This window comes from Lissotriton vulgaris, chromosome 12, assembly GCF_964263255.1.
Source record: "Lissotriton vulgaris chromosome 12, aLisVul1.2, whole genome shotgun sequence".
Lineage (NCBI taxonomy): Eukaryota > Metazoa > Chordata > Amphibia > Caudata > Salamandridae > Lissotriton > Lissotriton vulgaris.
The window spans coordinates 699,660,437-699,673,336 of record NC_141700.1 but is presented as its reverse complement, the minus strand read 5'-3'; the positions used below and the strand labels follow the sequence as shown (position 1 = coordinate 699,673,336).

The following is a 12,900-nucleotide window of genomic DNA, read 5'->3' as shown; positions in this document are numbered from 1 at the left end:
TCACAAAGTGTCACGAGAAGCACAAGCTGATGAGGAATTTGGCCAAAGAGGTAGCCAAACTAAAGGTTCTTGTGTCAACGAACCACATCAACACTGCTTCAAACACATCAAGGGCTGAATTTGAGCCGGTGGTTTCCGGTGCCCGGCACCGGCACTTAATTGTCAACACTGGAGCTTGACAGTCTACCACAGGGTGGCGCTGTCGGCCTAATTTAGAGATTACCACAACAACAATTCATTATTAAACAAAATCACTATCACAAGCCGCCCAAGCCACTCCGATGCAGGAGCAAGTTACTGTTAAAGTTAAATTGACAACAAGTACCCCTTATATGCGCCTTTGCAGTGAGCTGCCTGTAATATCACAAACTAAGTCATTTTCATGGCCAAGACACAGCAAAGACAAGAACAGTGCTAGTGTTTTTCTTCAAAATCTAAAAAGTTCATGAATTCGTAAACATGTGAAATGTAATTGTCTAAATGTACACAGTGCGGTCTTGTCGCTCCCATTAATGTACAAGGCCCAGTTTCTCTCTATTTTGGACCGTAATACCTTGTTACCAGTAGGCATAGATTGTCGTGCAAGACTTTTTACAAGAGAGGCGCTGCTATTTGGCGGTGCACGGTTTGGGAGGCTGTCTTGAGACTTTCTGCAGAGGTGCAACAGAATCTGGGGCACGTCTATACTCAGGGCAACTGGAACTATACGATTCTTTGACATTTTCCACATAATTCTAGAAGTACCACAATTGCCTTATAATGCACATTCTGCTGCATGCTTAGCAGATTTCAGCAAATAAGTGTTTATATCTCACACGGGTCAAACGTTATAAAGGTAAGGCCAGTGGGTAGGACTGCGAGGTGGCACCCCCCTTTGCAAAATAGCCGGTCACGTCTCAGTTGCTGTATGCTGCATCACAGGTGTAAAACTGCTTCTAAGGAGGTGAACCTTTTCTGATACAGTAGAAATGTGGCCAAAAAGCTAAGTAATAAAACTGAGTCAAAGCATGCCACGCTATGCTGCATAACTTTGTCTTGCTGCATAATTTAATCAGTCCAGCCACATGTGGTACTCCATGCCGCATAATTTCCATCTCACCGTTTTTAAAACCCTGTGTTGAAGGGGACGACACAGGAATAATACTTGTGTGAGGCCCTGTGTGGAGAAACAAAATCCATGAAATATGATGGCTGTGGAAAAGCCTTGAGCCCCAGAAGGCATTATCTGAGCGGGGACACTGTGTGAGAGACACGCACATGGCATATGCTGGAGAAGCATTACATAGACCGGGGAGACACACTACTGGGGAGACGCGCGGAGGTCTCAAGGAGACACTCTGCATCGACGAGACTGCAGTACATGCTCTGGCGAGAGAGGTACTGTCTTATGACAGGGACCTTTGGGGAGACACTGTATCATATGAACTCATACGTCAGGGTTCATATCATGGGGAGATGCCATCTGTTGGTGACGCTGTTTGGGTGTTAAACGTCATCGTGCAAATTCTGGGAAGAGGTCTTCTCTCGGTGACACTCTCTAGTGTAATACGGCACAGGGCAAGTTCTGGGATGTGGCCTCTCTGAGAAGCAGTTTTGGGTAATAGTTCACACTGCAGATCCTGTGGAAGGCCATCTCTTGGTGACATGTTCTTGGGTAATGCTAGGAGCTAGGACAAAAATCATAGCCAAATTACAACGCCTGCAGAATGCAGCAGCCAGGCTGGTTCTAGGCATACCCAAGTTTGAGCCAATCAGCCACAAACTAAAAACCCTCCATTGGCTGCCAATTGCAAAGAGGGTGCATTTCAAATCACTGTGCCTGGCATACAAGGCACTTCATGGAACAGGATCACAATTCCTGAAGTCACATCTTTAACAATACGAACCAACCAGACTTCTTAGATCCGGCCAAATGAAACTCATTAGGGTCCCAAAATTCAGACGAGCTAGTTGGGGTGGAAGAAGCTTCCTGGTACATGCAGCGCGAACCTGGAATCATCTGCCTTTTTCTATAAAAATCAACCCATCCTTGGAATCCTTCAGGAAGGAAGTAAAAACCTGGTTGTTTTCTGCACAGCTCTAGCTACCATTCTCGAGAGTCGAGGGTCTGTCATAGCGCCAAGACGCCTTCGGGCATTTGCGCGCTTTATAAATTGACAAATCAAATCAATCAAAATGCTGTCTTCCAGGGCTCGTTCTTTAGATCACCCCTATAACGAAGGTCTTTTAGGGCTAGCAGCCATTGTCTCCTGCTTTCCATTTGGAAAACCAGATACTGCCCTTGCTACTACAAATCAACAGTAGGCCTGTCCCACCAAAATTACACCAAAATCTGCAATTCCAACTCTGGAGGGGTCTCATAAATTTTTATAACTCCCTCAGAGACTTATTTTAGACACGGTGTTGTGGTGTATCCTACAGCCATTGCTACCCCTGTTCTCAGGGTCATGAAGGGAGTGGCAGGAAGAGGAAGTGAACACTGCTCCCAGAGCCCTGCCTCCCTTCTCTTCTGTTCACTCCGCGCTCTTCAGCAAGCCCCTCCGAAGCAAATTTGAGGCTGTTGAAGGCCAAAGGAATGACACAGGGTCGAAACATGTGAATTCCAAGGGTGTGGGTTTTCAACTCCTTTATCCCTTGTATAGCACTCAATCAGCGTCAGTGGCGCTATTTGCTCTGCATGGTCGAAGCTTTCTGGAAGAATCAATGTTGCCTCTGTCCTCCATTCTGTGCTCTTTTAAATAAAGTCCTAAGCGGTGACGTGTCATACGCGATAAGGATTTCTTAACTGGTGAGAAAACTCCTACAAAATAAACATTACATCAGAGCAACGATATGAGCAGCTTGTCACTCTGATTGTTTGAATTTTGGATTGGTTAAGGCTGGCATCCTTGCTGTTAATGCACAAGTCAGCCTTGCACAGGCGCCAAGGCCATGGATGGGCCTCAGACAGCAACTGGTAGGGCCAGGCACTGCACCCCCACCCCCACCCCCTTCTGGGATAGCACAGGCAGAACGGCTTCTGGTGATCTGAGAGGGTAAAGCTTCAGAGATTTAATCCTGGGAGAGGTGGTCTTTCCTTCATGCATCTGAACGCAATAGGGTCTAGTGTCAGTACGACCCACAGTTTACGTAAAGTGCCATTGCGTCAGGTGCCCAGATACACCAGTGCATGCAGCAATGAGCTGAGTATTAATAAGGACCAAAAAAGCCGCAGGGATTCACCAAAACTGAACTGAATGAACTCATCCAAAAAAGCTTCAAAAGCTCATTCAAAGAGATCCAAGGACTTCGCCCAATGAGGGCCAAAGAGACTCATCCAATGAGAACCATGGAAAAACACCCAAATAAAACATAGAGACTGCCCAATGAGAACCATGGGAACTGTACTCATCTAAAGAGAACCAGATGAACTCACCAAAGAGAGTCATGGGAACTCACTCAAAGAGAGTCATAGAAACTCACCCCAAAACAGCCACAGGGATTCAGCCAAATTGAACTAAATGAACTCATACAAAAAAGCCTTAAAGGCTCATTCTAAGAGCACCAATGAAATCGCCCAGTGAGAGCCACAGAGACTCATCCAATGAGAATCATGGAAACACAGCTAAAGAAAGCAAGGAGACTCATCCAATGAGAACCATGGGAATTCACCTAAAAGAAAGCCATGGAGACTCGCCCAATGAGAGCCAAGGGAACTCATCCAAAGAAAGCCATGGAGACTCACCCAATGAGAGCCAAGGGAACTCATTCAAAGAAAGCCATGGAGACTCACCCAAAAAGAGCCACAGGGATCCACCCAAACTGAACTAATTGAACCCATCCAAAAATGCCTCAAAAAGGCTCATTCAAAGAGAACCAATGAAATCGCCCAATGAGAGCGGCAGAGACTCATCTAATGAGAACCATGGAAGCACACCCAAAGAAAACATAGAGCCTCACCCAATGAGAGCCATGGTAATTTATCCAAAGAGAACTTGGGGAATTCACCCAAAACGAGCCATGGGAACTCACCTAAAGAGAGCCATAGAGGCTCACCCAATAAGAACCATGGGAACTTAAACCATGAGAGCCACAGGAACTCACCCGAATAGAGCCATAGAGTCTCACCCAAGGAGAATCATAGAAACTCACCCAGAGAAAGCCAATGGAACTCGTCCAAAGAAAGTGAGCAATGGGAACTAACCAGGTGCCATGGAGAGACACCCAATGAGTCCCTTTGGGCATCACCCAACAAAAGCCCAAAAGGGGCACCTATAAAGAGCCAGTGGAAGTCACCCTGTAAAAGCCAAAGAGACTCCCCAAAAAAAGCAATAGACATAGAGACTCGCCCAAAGACAGCCATGGAAACTTGTCCGCAGAGAGTTTAGAGACTCAGCTAGAGCCAGAGAGAGATATGCCCTCTCCTAAAGAGAAGCACAGATTCTCACCAAAATGGATCTATGGGAACCAAACCTAAGAGAGCTAGGAGATTTCACCCAATGAGAGCAACTTAAAAAATGAGACTCAACCAAGAGAGCTACAGTGACTGTCCAAAAGGGAGACATGGGACTCACTGACACTTGAGCGAGCTATGGGAATCAATGAAAGAGAACCCCTAGGAACTATACCCAGGGCACTGGAATTATGCTATTCTGAGGCCACTGCATTTTTTGCATAATTATGACTTGGGCACATTCACCACATAATCCAACATCTGCTGCATAAATTGCAGATTTTAACAAAAAAGCAAATATGTTTCTATCTCAAACGGTTCAAAAGTTACAAAAAATATTGCCACATGTGTTGCTGAGCAACAGAAGGCCTTTTTCCAAATGTTGACTGTTCACCTTTTAGTTGTGTTTTGCTGTGCTTTGGTGTCATACTAAAACTAATGAGGCACAAACGTTTCTCGGTGTTAAAATGAGCAAAAATGACAAACTAATGAACTGATACCATCATAAAATGTCCCATTATGCAGTATAATTAGCATTTTCTTGCCACATAATTAAGTGAACCCTGTTACATCCTCCTTTGCCGCATAATTCCAATGGCCCTGATCATACCATAACAAGCCACTAGAAGACCATGTGTGAATGCAAACATTCACCCAACCCAAAGAAAGCCAAAGAGACTAACCCATGCCTTGTCACTTGAAGGGAGAATAAGTGGACAAATCAACTTGGGATTCCCACAAAGAGAACCACTGAGATTCACTCAAAGTGTGACATGTGATTCACTCAAAAAAATACATGGTGTGCCACCCTCAGAGTCATGCATGCAGACGGGGGCTCCTCCAAAAAGAGCCACGCGGCCTCACTCTCGACGAGCCATGAGGGCTCAGTGGCCACAAGACACTTGGACACTCTTATTTGATTTATTTAGAAGATTTATAAAGCGCACAGCTACCCAACAGGGTTTCTCGGCACTAAGGAGGACAAGCGAGGGTGCAGCTAGTCGAAGGAGTCTTACTGTAAGCTGTGGGTGCTCAAGTGCTAAGAATGACCAGTCCTTCAATAGTAAGAGCTATGATGACTCACTCGACAAGTTCCACATAAAGGTAAGCGCTCATCGATTCAAACAGGGGCAGGCGTAAAATGGGGGTCAAGCATCCAAATATGGATTGATCCACAAACATCAACTTGGAGACATCTGTAGGATAGCACATCAAAAGCAGTGAGGGTGCACACATACCTTTTCCACACCCAAAGGAGGCGTAGAACGCACCCACCAAAAACCCTGTCCATATGACTTACTGGAGCAGAGTCAGGCGAACTCACTAACACACATTAAAAGCTAGCCTACTTTTGACTACCCAAAGAGAGGTGTAGAACTCACCCACCAAACGCCACATACACAGGATTCACCGAAGCAGAGTCACGGGAACTCACCCAGTAAGAGACACATTAAAACATGCATAGAATTTGTCATAAAAAAAGACACTGGGCAGATCTTTGGATGTTCTAGGTTCAAGAATCAGGACATTTTTTACCAAAGGTCCCATCTGTAGGGTTATACTCGATTTAGAAACCGCTTGAAAAGTGAGCGAATCAGGTGGGATTTTTATGTGGGGAGCCTCAGGTATGCCACTTCTAGGACCAGTTCTTGCATCCGGCTGGATCCAGTGCCTTAACCTCCTTTTATTTAGCAGTTTAAAGAAGCGCTAATCATATCAAGGGACGGCAGAGGACGTCCCAGAAGCAACAATGTGCATGGTTTACTCCTAGCTCTCTGGAATGGCTAAGGTGACACGTGGCTATTTATACAATCTCTTAATAAATAAATAATATAATCAACTCACCCACCGCGAGACACATACACAGGACTCGCCTAAACAGACATAGGAACTCACTCAGTAAGAGCTACACTGAAACAGACGAGCATGCGGAGCATACGAGTGATTCACTAAAGACACCCGTGACACCTCACCCATGTAGACCACATAAAGGATCCACGTGAGGCGGCACTCACCCCGAGAGAAGCCCCTAAACTCATCGGTTTGGTGCCCTGGTGGCTGACAGCTGCCAGACACCCTGCCAAAAGCGGTAAGAATTTCCCCGCTGTGAAGGCCACGAAATGAAATAGATGTATTCACTGCTTTTAATGTAAATAAATACATTCTGGTACTCACTGTTCAGAGCACTAGTTTGCTCCTGAAAAGTGCTGCCACTCTCCCAGGAAATGTATTCTAGCGGCGCGGAGAAGTGCAGATACCCTGCATTTCAAATTAGAGAAGTGCATGTACTTGGTACCGGAGAGTTCCTGCCCATTTAAAGCACCGATTATGCACATTTGGCACTCACCGACGAGCAGCAGGGGCACCGTCAGGCAGAGCACCACGATGCCACCCAGAGCCCAGGCAGCGCGTTTCATCCTCCCCTGGTCCACACCTCGCTGGTCCGACTCCATCCCCGGAGCAGTCCCTGGCGCAGCTCCTTCGCCTCTGACGCGCCCTGCCCGCTGTGTGCCTTATGAAGGGGGGAGTGAACACATCAACAGCAAACATACCTGCTGCTGATAAGAGATGCGGGCACTACCTGATTCCGCCGCGCCATCCATCACTGGCACGCTGCCTGTTTGCACCCTCTGCTGACGTACTTCTATTTTAAGGGCGGGCGCGGCCGCGCGTTATAGTGTTGCATTCTCAGGTATGGTGACACAGCAGAAGCCCCCGTCTCATAGCCCGGGAGAGGGTGCCTGGGAGGCATTCCAGCCGCGCGCGTCACTGGGCCGCCATCTTCGCGGACCACTCTTGGGTTGCATGGAGGCTCACAGGCTCAGGTGGCATTCCTGTGCCTCGAGAGCGGGCAGAGATTTTCTAGGCACACGCATTGTTCTGCAGTGTGAATGAGACACGCCATTTCGCAATACTTTGCTAATTTAACACTTTAATGGACGTCGTTCCAACCACGAGCCTTGGAGGCGGAATAGGAATGGACATTCGAGGAGATTGGGGTGCATGTTGGGGAAGATTGGGGCACCCTGTGGAGACAATCAGGAGTACATTCCGAAGCCTGCCAGGGTAACATTGTGACGGAGATCCGAGTGGAGCATGTGGTGCAGACCAGGGACAGGTCAAAGGGTAGAATAGAAGCAGATTCTAGAGTAGGTCGGACGGATCCTGATTCCGCTATGAGCCAGGGTCTGGAGCTCAACAGTGGTCAACTCCGGAGCAGAGAAGAATTGTCCAGTGTCCTCTTGACACCTGAGCGGGTCACTTCAGACCAGGCCTACATCCTGGAGCAGATCGGGAACAAATTCTGGATCACATAAAAGATAGTGTCAGGAGGAGATTCCAGACCAGTTGCCAGATATAGATTATGAGTTGATCGAGAGTCAATTCTGTACCATGTAAGGGGTCGAAGCTGGAGTAGATTCCATAGCCTTGCGGGGTTGCCACATCGGATTGGCGGAGCTGCCAATACATGAACTAAACGAATCCTAAAGAAAGAAGACATGCTCTCAGGATGTAGTGATTTTCAAAATATTTATTCCAGAAAACAGCTCACGACACGTTTCGACCAGTAAATGGTTATGTTCACTATAATGCCACTGCGTCAAGGTTACGTGTGTGAAAGCAAGCATTTGCAAAGGTAGTAGGTCTAGCCTGTGCAAGAGCTATTATTGGTTTTGCCAAATGTGTTTTAGCCATTGTATACCAGCATGGCTAAAAGTGAGTGGCGTGGCACAGAATGGCATGGCTTAGAGTAGAATAGAGAAAATTGGTGAAGAGTAGCGTGGCGTGTGTGTAGGGTGGCGTGACGGAGTAGAGTGGCTTAGAGTGGAGAGGCGTAGAGTAGAGTGGTCTAGAGTGGAGTGGCAATGAGTGGAGAGGAGTAGAGTGGAGTGGCGTAGACTGTTGTAGACTGGCCTAGAGTGAAGTGGCAATGAGTGGAGTGTAGTGTTGTAGTGTAGTGTGGAATATGCATGGTGTGGTAGCGCAGTGCCAATACAGACAATACATTTTCAATTGAAATGACCATTGAAATTGCTCATGCAGTTTTACTGAAAAAACAATAAAGCACTCAAACAATAATGTGTGGAAATGGCATCACCAAATGTACTGAGTTATTTTGATCATATTAATATATTTGTTTCCACCACCCTTCCGAATTACAAAAAAAGGTGTTTCATTTGTGCTTTCCTAATTCTGATATATTCTGAAATATATGCACAGTTCATTTACAGACATATTCATTTTGTTGTGTGCTAGAAAAACACTTTTCTTCCAGTGGCGGCTAGTGACTTTTGAAAGTGGTGAGGTGCAAGGGCATTCAACCAATTTTGACTGATTGATTAAAATTCGAATTTTTATGTAATTGTGAAATGGTGATGAGTCTCCTCATCCCACATTTTTTAATACGATAACGTATTGGATGTACACCTTTTTAACATTAATTGCGAAATGTTTTTATTTGTGACATTGCTTTTATGGTTTTGTATCCATGACAAAAATCGAATAAAGAACGATTGATTGATTGACTGATTGATTAGATTGCCTATGAGATACCCTGTCAGGAATGGTGCATCCTCAGGGCTCCAGGCTGCAGAAGGGGTTAAGGGGAGATGAGGACACTGACAAGTTAACCATTCGTTCTGTCAGGCTCTTTACATCCTCCAGGGCCCTCAGAGGGTGGCAGGGCCTGGTGGTGGTGACATGAGGAGAGCTGGGCTAACATGGGCCATGTGAGGCACTGTACATTCACCGGGGTCCTCAGTGAGGGGTGGGAACTGGCAGGGGAGTTACGAGATGCATCGGAAGCAGCGTTAACCATTAACCTGGGAGAATTTACCATCCCAGCTCCACACTGAAGTAAACTGAAACACGGTTTGGAAGAAGAGTACTTTATTCAGTACCAAGGAAACAGCTTGTACAACCACTTGTAGGCAAGCCTCAGGAGATATGGTCAACCACCACACAGAGAATGTAGAATGCACATACTGAGCATAACAATTCTAGAGCGAAGGCAGTAGCACACAGTTAAAGGGATACTACACACCTCCCCCCCTTAAAAAAAACAAAAAGAAACATAACCAAAAACAAGAGAAATAAAAGAAATCAGAAAAGAAAACTAGTGCACAAAATCACGTAACTTAACAGGAGTTGACCTGATGCGAGAACTTCTTCTTAGGGGTACATCAGAAGATTGTATAACATGAGAAGGAACAGAATTGTCAGGGGAAAACTGTTCAGAATGAACAAAAATATTGGGAGGAGGAACAACAATGTTGGGAACAAGAACATCACTGTTTCTCGAGGAAGATTGAACATCACTGCAAAAAGTATCCAACAAAGCAGGGTGACAGTCATCAGAGGGGTGGCAATCAGCGCCAAGGGGAAAATTTGAGGAGGGTAGAGAATTCATTAGCACATTGGGTTTTCTACACAGAGAGACTCTGCGAAAATTCCACACTTTGCCACCATCCACTCTGACAGCCTTACTAAAGACTTCAGTGACTTTACACGGATCAGACCATTTGTTCCACCTTGAACCACAAGATCTACCAAACTTGACTCGCACCAAATCACCAATCTTGATACCAGGTTTAGAAAGGCGAGTGGAATTACATCTCATCTTCTCTTGATATTTCAACACCTTGTCTCTAACCAAGGAAGGATCAGCACTAGGCAAGGGAGGGATCTTTACTTTCATCCACCAAGGTAGAAGTTTGGAACCAGGTTTACGACCCTTTAACAGCTCAAAAGGGGAAAACCCCGTAACTGAGTTAGGGGAAGTACGATATGAAAGAAGAGAAGCACGAAGGGACTTCCTCCAATCCAATTTGCTTTTAATAGCAAGTTGTAACGACTCTTTAATGACCCTGTTAAAGCGCTCAGTAAGGCCATTGGCTTGAGGGTTGTAGTTTGACACCCTTTTATGAACAACTCCACATCTGTTGAGAAAGGATGAAAATTCACTACTAATGAATTGTGGACCATTGTCTGAAACCAGCTCAGCTGGAATTCCTTCCCTGCAGAAAACTTCATCAAGAAATTCAACAATCTGAGAAGAACCGGTCTTGTCCACAACCTTGATCTCCGGCCACTTGGAGAAGTAATCAATTAAAACTAAAATAAAAACAGATTTATTGTCAGACAAGTCCAAAGGGCCAACAATATCAATTCCAAGTTTTTTCCAAGGGGACATGGAGTACTCAATAGGTGAAACATCAGATTTGGCAGCCAGAGGTTTAGCAGATTTATCACTACTGGAGCAAGGAGAACAGGAACTAACCCATTTGTCTACCATCCTGTCAATGCCAGGCCACCAGTAGAACTCACGGATACGTCTTTTAGTATTAGACATCCCCATGTGACCTTCATGAGCCATAGAAATTATTTTTTCACGTAGACCGGAAGGAGGTACTATTTTATCACACCTGGTTACAAAACCCTGGTCAAACATGAGTTCTTCCTTTATTTTGCTGAAAGAGAGGATATCGCCAGAAAGTTTCCTCTCTTCAGGCCACCCTTGCTTCAGAAAATCCACCACATTGGACAAGGAAACATCCTTAGACATGGCATCCCGCCAATTCGACTCAGAGATGACACTGGACGTGGTATTGCATCTGGCATCGTTTACATCATCAACAGTTAAAACTACATCCACATCGCAAAGGGAGTCCGTGGCAACTAAGGAAACACAAGGCAATCTGGACATACAGTCAGCATGGACGTTTAGACGACCAGGGACATATTCCACCACACATTGAAACTCTTGTAACTTAGCAGCCAGGCGCGCCAAGCGTGCAGTCAAAGTACGACCACCGCCAGCGGTCAACATGCTTATCAAGGGTTTGTGGTCCGTTCGCAAACGGAATCTTGTTCCCCAAATAAATTGCCTGAAGTGCTCAACAGCCCAGGTGCACGCCAACAGTTCCTTCTCTATAGTGGAATAGTTAAATTCTGCCCCACGAAGGGTACGGGAGGCATAGGAGACCACATATTCCTCACCTTGACACTTTTGCATCAACACAGAACCAAGTCCCACGTTGCTTGCGTCCACACACAATGCATTCTCTACCCAAGTCAAAAGGTCTCAAGAAAGGGGCATTGATAATCTCCTTTTTAAGTAACTCAAAAGCAGTTTGGTGTTCATCCTTCCAAACAAATTTTGCATCTTTTTTCAATAACAGTCTCAAAACATGAACTTTGGAGGAATAATCTGAAACAAATTTGCTATAAAACTCGGTAAGACCCAGAAAGGACACCAATTGTTCTTTGTTGCTAGGGGAAGGCGCCTTAGTTATGCTCAAAATGTGGTTGAGTTTTGGTTTGATACCCTGAGCGGAGATTTCGTGTCCCAAATACTCCACAGTGCTCTGTCTAAATTTGCACTTAGAAAGCTTCAAAGTCAAGCCCTTAGCTTTGACAGACATCAGTACTTTGTCCAAATTCCTGTCATGGTCCTCGTGATCTTTACCATATATCAAGATGTCGTCTTGGAAGGCAATAGCACTATTACAACCCTCCAAAACCTCTTTCATGAGGCGTTGGAAAACCGACGCTGCGCTGGCTAAGCCAAATGGCATGCGACGGAACTGGAACATGCCCTCAGGGGTTATGAAAGTGGTAAGAAATTTAGAGTCCTCATGGAGGAGAACCTGGTGATAAGCACTGGCTAAATCTAGGGTTGAGAAAACGCAAGCACCAGAAAGAGTGGAAATTAGCTCATGAATGTTAGGTAAAGGATGTCTGTCCACCCAAATTTCAGTGTTAAGACTGCAGAGGTCTACACAGAGACGAAGTTCCCCATTACTTTTAATTGACAAAACTACAGGGGAAACCCAGGGGGAAGACTCGGTTGGTTCAATGATGCCACGAGTCACCAAATCCGAAAGAATAGTTTTTAATTTATCTCGATATGCCAATGGGACATTCCTGACCCTGTGTCGGACTGGTGTTGCATTTTCTTTCAAGATGATTTTGTGTTTAAAATTTACAAATTCACCCAAGACTTCAGAGAAAATCTCAGGGAATTTGTTCTTGACCAACACAGTAAATTCATCCTCAGCAGGAGATACAATATATACAGGTGGGGAAGCATTAGGATCTAATTTGATTTTCAACTCATGTTGGTGTGGCCAACTCAAAATAGAAGCACCCTTGGATGCTACATAAACTTTCCCTTTGATGCTATTACTTTTAAATCCTATATCTGCCCACATGTATCCTAACAAATCAATCTTCCGACCAGTGTATCCACCTGGACAAATATCTGATGGTAGTAAGCATGAGGAATTCCAATGCCTGTTAAAAATGTCACTACCAATTATGCTGTACCAAGCACATGAATCTATAAGCATAGTGATTTCTATACCATTGATAAAAACCTTATCCTTGGGAAAACCTGGACAAGTAGAATCACCAACACATAGCAGAGTGTTGATTTCTTGGATTTCTTCAGAGACTTCATAGTCGAG

General features: G+C 45.2%; 1 protein-coding gene across 1 annotated transcript in view; it reads right to left on the bottom strand.

Annotated features, from left to right (window-relative positions):
• Positions 1 to 6,955, bottom strand: part of LOC147678029 (uncharacterized) — a 79,576-nt gene extending 72,621 nt beyond the window's left edge. The window contains exon 1 of the mRNA XM_086945929.1: positions 6,780 to 6,955. Within this exon, the coding sequence (XP_086802055.1) occupies positions 6,780 to 6,885 (106 nt within the window). The 5' untranslated portion in view covers positions 6,886 to 6,955. The remainder of the gene's footprint in view (positions 1 to 6,779) is intronic.
• Positions 6,956 to 12,900: the final 5,945 nt, after the last annotated feature.